The following is a 6,651-nucleotide window of genomic DNA, read 5'->3' on the forward strand; positions in this document are numbered from 1 at the left end:
AGACGGCGAAGATGACCCTCACCGAGTCCTGGAAGACGTCGCTCGGCGTGATGTCGGAGGAGGCGCGCCGAGACACGACGAGATTCTTCGGCGAGATTCGCCGAGATTGTTGCGCGCCTTGCCTCAGCCGAGCCCCCTTCGCAGGCTGAGTGCACGACAGATGCCTGCCGCTCGCGCCTGAAGAAGAAGAAGGAGAAGCTCGCGGCAGCCGCTGCCAAGGCCGCCGCGATGATCGACGCAACGGCTAGCGCCGTGCAGAAGGAACCGAACGCCGCCGCCCAGCCGCCCGCGCGCGGGCGCCGCCTTCCGCACGCCGCCGCCGCCGCCGCGGGCGCCGCCGCTGTGATCGCGGTGGCGGCGGCGGCGAGCGGTAGGCGGCGCCGGCGCGCGGGCGTGTGGACGGTGCTGTTGGGGTGAGCGGGTCCGGCGTGGCGCGTCGTTGCCCCCGCACGGGTAGAGGGAAGGGCGGGGCTAGTTCTTGGGGTGGTGGTGCGTCAACGTGCATCATGCGGAGATTTGAGATGATGAGTGACGTCTGATGAGCTGTGGTGTGTGCGCGATTGCGGTCGTGCGCTTTGCACGCGCATGTAAGAGGGGAGAGGGGGCAGAGTCCAGAGAGACCCCAGAGAGCGCGTGCGCTGGAGCGAGTGTCGGCGTGCGCAATTGTCGAGACACTCTCAAGCGAGGCGCCTAGACGCGTGTAATCAGTATAATGCATGATCTCTATCTGAGTGATAAAAGCGAGCTGCACAGCTCATGATAGATTAAGGGTATGCGACACAGACTGCTGAATTTCCTCTCATCACCCTGCCACAAGACTACACCCGCAGATCTCACATCCGATCGCGGATCGGGGACAGAGTCGACATAGACCGCGAGAGGGACGTATTGCGAGGTTATTTATGCACAGAGAGTCGCCAGCACCGACGGAGGGAGAACTGAGGCGCGCAAATAGCTGCGAGGAAGCATAAACAGAGCGGGGTGGGGGGAGCTGCTAGGCACTACTGTGCCGCACAGCCAAACGAGCCGCGGTCATACCTGCAGAGTCACTAGCCTGCCAGAGTCGACCTGCTCCACCTCCATATCCGTAGAGTAGATGTCGTCCTTCCCCCCGCGGACCACGGCGTCCGCGTGGGCGGTCTCTGCGTCGCCGTCGTCCTCCTCCATCGAGCGGTAGGCCGTGCCCGGGTTCGGGCTGCGCGCGCCCGGGCTCCACGAGATTGTGCTCGACGTCAGCGTGGTGTCGAGGTTCAGCTGCGGCACGGGCGAAGGGCAGAGCCAAGACGACTGGGCCACCCTGCTCATCGAGATTCGGCGGCGCGGATTGATCTGCAGCATGCCGTCGAGTAGCTCCGCCAGCGCCGGCGTGAAGGGGCACTGCCGCTCGTAGAAGCCGAAGATGGTCTCGACGGTGGAGCGGCCCTCCTGCTGCGCGATGTATAGCCGCTGGAAGCGCCAGTCGCACGTGCGCGCAACCTCGAGGGGGAAGAAGCCGGCGCACATGGCAAAGAGGCAGACGCCGAGGGACCAGACGTCGACGAGGAAGCCGTCGTACGGCATGCCTGCCAGCACCTCTGGCGGCGTGTAGCTCTTGGTGCCGCAGCAGCGTGTGAGCTTGGTGGTTGCAAACGAGCCATCCGGCCGCCGCTCGAAGACGTGCGCGAGCCCAAAGTCGCAGATCTTGACGTTGCCATTGGGCGCGTCGAGGAGCAGGTTCTCGAGCTTCAGGTCGCGGTGCGCCACCCCCAGCGAGTGCATGTAGGTCATGCCCGACACCACATTCCAGCCGAGCCGCTGCGCGCGCTCCTCACTCATCTGCCCAACCGCCTCCACCTGCTGGAAAAGCTCGCCGCCGGTGCACGCCTCCATCACGATGTAGTGTTTGCCGTGCCGGCAGTGGTGCTCGATGAACCCGCAGATGTTGGGGTGTCCCGAGCTCGCAACCTTTCGGAGAGCAGCCACCTCGGCAGGCATGCCCGAAGACGCCGAGTCGAGCACCTTGATGGCGACCGACTGCCCCGTCGTGGAGGAGGCTGCGACGAAGACGTTGCCCGTCGCACCCTTCCCAAAGGTCTTGCCAGAGAAGACGTAACGTCCGATACTCTGCGGGTGCCATGGCTGGTCGTCGGCGCTCGGGCGCGACGACCCCGACCCGGGGCGTCTGCCCTTGCGCTTCTTGGGCTCGTGCGAGTCCGACTCTGTTCGCGGCTGCCCCTTGAGGCACAGCATTGGCCACTTCATCCTCTTGATTTCGTGCTGCCGCACGAGCGGGGCGGTGGAGCGAAACTAGGCCAGGGCGTGACCAAGAGCAAGGTCGTTCGGGACCTCCCTACTTGGGTCATCCATTTATCAGCTGGCTTTTATGCCGAGGTGATCAAGGATGTATTCGGCGTCTCTTTGCACTTCTTCTTTCTATTTTTTTCTAATGGTAGCGAAGAAGAAGTCTTAGGTTTGTTGTTGGAGAAGAAGTAGGGGCTGGCCCCTTCCGACCGTGCGTGCGGGCGGCGGCTGAGGCGCGAGCGGGTCCTCCGCGCCGTGTTTTTGCCGGGTTTCCGCTCTCTCCGTCCGGCTGGCAGAGAGAGCAGTTGTTGAGAGAGCAAGGATCTGGAAAAAAGAAAGAATTGCTGTCCCTGTGCGATGCTCTCACCCGCTTGGTCGGAACGACGGAGGGACTGCTGCTTGCGTTGAGCTTTTCGACTTCATCTGCATGGCGATCCCAAATCACTGTGTGTGACACATTTCTTGGCGATCCTACGACCCGCAATCCTGCAAGGGGACCAGTCGGAGTAGCAAGCCATGATTGTGCATCCGTGCCTGCACCCGGTCCTCTGAATGTGCTTGTTGTCATTGGGGCCATCGGTATCGTTGGGGTACACGCGTACACCCGTACACCTCGATGTTGCAACGATCGATGCAACTGCTGACGTCGTAGTCGCCTTCCGAGTTTATACCGCCCCTCAGAAGTCCCGACTCCGGGATACACTTTTCCAACAAAGGCTTTGCAGCCACGTTTGACAAACCAGTGGGTCCAAGGTTGTCCGTCGACGTAAGCCTCCTCACAAGCCTCGTAAATGCTCGTGTACGCGGATCGAATCGGAGCATCCGAGAGCATCCGAGACAAACCAGCATCCGAGACAAACCAGCATCCGAGACAGACGGTACGTGTTGGGCCAGAACCAAATGCCCGCAGCCCATTCTCACTTCCGACGTGGAGGATGCTTGCCCAGGGTGCGGTAGTGCCGCGCGGGAACAGGTCGAACGACAACGTCCAGTCGGCACCCGGCGTCCAGCTGCCCAGTTGCTGGCCTCGGACCGGCGAGTACCACGTGTCGTCACCCACATCGAGTGGTGGAGATGGCGCCGGCGGCGGCACTGACGACGAATCGGCCGTCGAGTACACGGATCCGACGAGGTAGTCGCCAAAGCGGTAGCCGTCAGCCTCGTAAGCGCCGACGCAGTGGTCGTGCGAGTGCCAGAGGTTGCCGTTTCCGTCGCCGGTCCCCTCGCAGTACGACGCGTCGAGCGGTGTGCCACCGAGCGCGCTCGAGCACTGGCAGTGGACGTCGTTGCCCATCGGGCACTCGAGACCCCAGAAGAGGTAGCCGCCAGCTGCGCACTGGCTCTTGCACGACTCGGCGCCGGAGGCGGAGATCGTGACGTTGCCGTATGGGCGGCTCCAGCCGGAGGGGCTGCCGAGGCAGGCGGACGACTCATCCCCGGCCGTCGAGTACACGGATCCGACGAGGTAGTCGCCAAAGCGGTAGCCGTCAGCCTCGTATGCGCCGACGCAGTGGTCGTGCGAGTGCCAGAGGTTGCCGTTTCCGTCGCCGGTCCCCTCGCAGTACGACGCGTCGAGCGGTATGCCACCGCGCGCTCGAGCACTGGCAGTGGACGTCGTTGCCCATCGGGCACTCGAGACCCCAGAAGAGGTAGCCGCCAGCTGCGCACTGGCTCTTGCACGACTCGGCGCCGGAGGCGGAGATCGCGACGTTGCCGTATGGGCGGCTCCAGCCGGAGGGGCTGCCGAGGCAGGCGATCGGCTGATGCTCCGGGACGGTAAGGGGCATGGCTGGCAAGGCACTTATCCCCGGGAGGAGTACGACGCTTGCAATTGACGCGAGCATGCTCACCTATCGGCATCGGTCGTGATCGGGTGGCGGTGTGTTCGAGGGTGGTTGGCCGAGACACGATACGGAGAATGATTCGCGCTGCTGGGGAGGGCGGAGTGAAGAGCGTGCCTGAGGGATGCGGATGGGCATATGTCAGACTGCTTGGCAGAATCGGTGTGTGATAGGAGATATCGGTCGTGCCGATCTTGTGTCACCCTTGGCGTCCATGACACGCAACGATGAAGTTGTACGTAAATCAACTCGGGCGGCGGGCGCCCCTTTTGCGCGGCAGAGACCCGGGCGCTCCCTTGGCGTCCATGACACGTTGCTTCATTCACTCGAGGCCTTCCTTTTCATTCATCGCGTTCTTTGCCATTCATTCCGTGTGCTGGCGCGTGCAGGTGCCTGCAGGATGAATGAATGAATCTGCGCCACGGTTAAAGTGAGTGGCAAGCAGCGGTGTCGATACTTCGCGCCGCAGCGGAGCCTGGGTTACGCCGGTACCTTTTGTGAAACTGAAACGCGAAACGCGATCTGTCTCGCGTGTTCCTCAACGCTTACTTACGATTCGTGCTCCGCTTCTTTATTTGCGCCCGCCAGCACACGCCGCCGCACTGCAGAGCACACGAACGAACGAGAAGTTCTCTCCCTCTATCTATCCGTGCATGCACTACACTCTGCTCAAGGAATTTTTCCCTTGGAGCACTTGGAGTGCAAGTCATTAGTCATCAGCCGCACATCCAGGGCCGGGGAGCTAAGAAGCGCACCCAGCGGGCCAGATGATCGGGATCGGGTTACGGGCAAGACAGCCCTAGCCCTGTTGTTTGGGGGGTGCGCGGTCGCAGGGCCATAAGCATAACACGGTTCGCCGAGGGTTGGCCCCGCGTACCGGGTTTCCCCTAGTGCTCAAGAGTTTTACTGACAAATCTATCCTAATGTACCGAAAAGAAAGAAAGAAAAGACAGAACCAAGTGCTCCAAGAACCCCACGGGATGGATGGGAGGACGGCACGCCGCCACCACACAGGGATTTTAAGGAGAGGGGTGTGATGCGCTCGACGAAGAAAGAAAGAAGGAAGGAAATCAGACAACCCAAGGGAGGGATGGAGGACGGCACGCCGCCACCACACAGGGATTTAAGGAGAGGGGTGTGATGCGCTAGCCCTCGCCCACCCTAGGGAGTCTGCCTCGCCTCTTCCTATCTCTGTTCGCAGTCAGTCAGTCCCTCGCCAATCAATTAGGTAGGTAGGTAGTAAGGTGAAGAACAGCCAGGCTCGGACTGGACACCAACGCGGTATGGGTGGACGCTAGACAGATGATGACGACACGCACGAGCGACACTCGCTGCAACCTTCATGATAAAAGGAAGAAAAGGGTGTGGCCTTGCTGGCGCTGTGCTTGGCCAAGCCCGCGCTCATGTCTTCCATGTCGATGTCCCTCGACGAGATCATCAAGACCACGCAGGAGAAGGGCACTAGCAAGGGGAGCAAGGGCGGCCGCGGCGGCGGCGGCCGCGGCGCGACCAAGACCATTGGCAAGATCGGGCGCGGGGGCCGCGGCCGCGGCGTGGCGGCAGCGACGCTGCAGAGCATGGCGCGCGGCAGCGGCGCCTCTACGCTGATCAAGCCGGGGCAGGGCCGCGCGCCGCGCGCGGTCGCGGCGGCGGCGCCGAAGACGCTCACCACTGGCACAAAGCTGCGCGTCGGGAACCTGGACCTCAACGTGACGCAGGACGACCTCTCGGAGCTCTTCCAGGCGCAAGCGTGATACGAGAATGCCCGCAGCGCGCTTCTCGCCCGGCGGGGCGGCCCTCTCTAGCCCGCCTCGCGCCCCTCCCTGCAACACGGCGGCGGCGGCTGCGCATCACAAGGGGCAGTGGGCGCCGTCCATATGCTGCGGATATGCGCCTCGCTTCCTCTCTTCACCACGGCTGCGCATCACAAGAACGGTGGGAGGGAGGGGCTAGGGCTGTGCGCGCGGCGGGGGTGCTCGCCGTCGGGGCAGGGCGCGGCGGGGAGGGGGGGGGGGCGTGGGCGGGAGACGAGCGGCCGAGCCTCTGGCGGCGGCATCGCCTCCCCCTCAGCCTCTCCTCCCCCCCCCCCACCCGCACATATGTGCCTCCGACACCGCCGCCGCCTCTTCGCGTGCCTCCGCCTGGGCTTGCGCGACCGCGCCTGGGAGGGCTTGGCTTCCTCTCCCTCCCGGGGCGCGGCGGCAGCGGACAGTGGCAATAGACGGCGCGGTCGTGCGGCGGGGGCTGTCGACCCATTTGTAGAGATGTCTGGTGGGGGGGGGGGAGGGCGAGACACGGGGGGGTCGGCGGCCAGCTGCGACGAGACACCTCCCGAGAATCTCCCGAGAACCTTCCGAGAACCTTCCGGGACCCCACACCCATGCACTTGGGTGTGCGGCGGGACGTTTCCGAAACATGTCCGAAACGGGCCAGCCGCCTCGCGTCGACTCGGGGGATGCCTCCGGGACCCGACGCTCGCTTTGGAACCGAAGCTCGGGCTCCCTCGCCGCCTGAATGCAGGCGTCCCCCC

General features: G+C 63.6%; 3 protein-coding genes across 3 annotated transcripts in view; 2 read left to right on the forward strand and 1 right to left on the reverse strand.

The window, feature by feature from the left end:
• The window catches only part of EMIHUDRAFT_461035 (hypothetical protein), a 3,303-nt gene extending 2,576 nt beyond the window's left edge, over nucleotides 1-727 (forward strand). The window contains exons 4-6 of the mRNA XM_005794299.1: nucleotides 1-62; nucleotides 145-367; nucleotides 399-727. Of these exons, the coding sequence (XP_005794356.1) occupies nucleotides 1-62; nucleotides 145-149 (67 nt within the window). The 3' untranslated portion in view covers nucleotides 150-367; nucleotides 399-727. The remainder of the gene's footprint in view (nucleotides 63-144; nucleotides 368-398) is intronic.
• Nucleotides 728-757: 30 nt separating this feature from the next.
• Nucleotides 758-2,314, reverse strand: CIPK3 (CBL-interacting protein kinase). The gene is made up of 2 exons (XM_005794300.1): nucleotides 1,232-2,314; nucleotides 758-1,195 (listed from the first exon to the last, which is right to left on the reverse strand). Exons 1-2 carry the CDS (start codon nucleotides 2,239-2,241, stop codon nucleotides 1,033-1,035), a joined length of 1,173 nt encoding a protein of 390 aa, XP_005794357.1. The 5' UTR covers nucleotides 2,242-2,314; the 3' UTR covers nucleotides 758-1,032.
• A 3,196-nt stretch (nucleotides 2,315-5,510) lies between these two features.
• EMIHUDRAFT_431878 (hypothetical protein) lies at nucleotides 5,511-6,112 on the forward strand. The gene has a single exon (XM_005794301.1). It carries the CDS (start codon nucleotides 5,525-5,527, stop codon nucleotides 5,873-5,875), a length of 351 nt encoding a protein of 116 aa, XP_005794358.1. The 5' UTR covers nucleotides 5,511-5,524; the 3' UTR covers nucleotides 5,876-6,112.
• The last annotated feature ends 539 nt before the right edge of the window (nucleotides 6,113-6,651 follow it).

This window comes from Emiliania huxleyi, assembly GCF_000372725.1.
Source record: "Emiliania huxleyi CCMP1516 unplaced genomic scaffold EMIHUscaffold_1, whole genome shotgun sequence".
NCBI classification, from domain to species: Eukaryota; Haptophyta; order Isochrysidales; family Noelaerhabdaceae; genus Emiliania; species Emiliania huxleyi.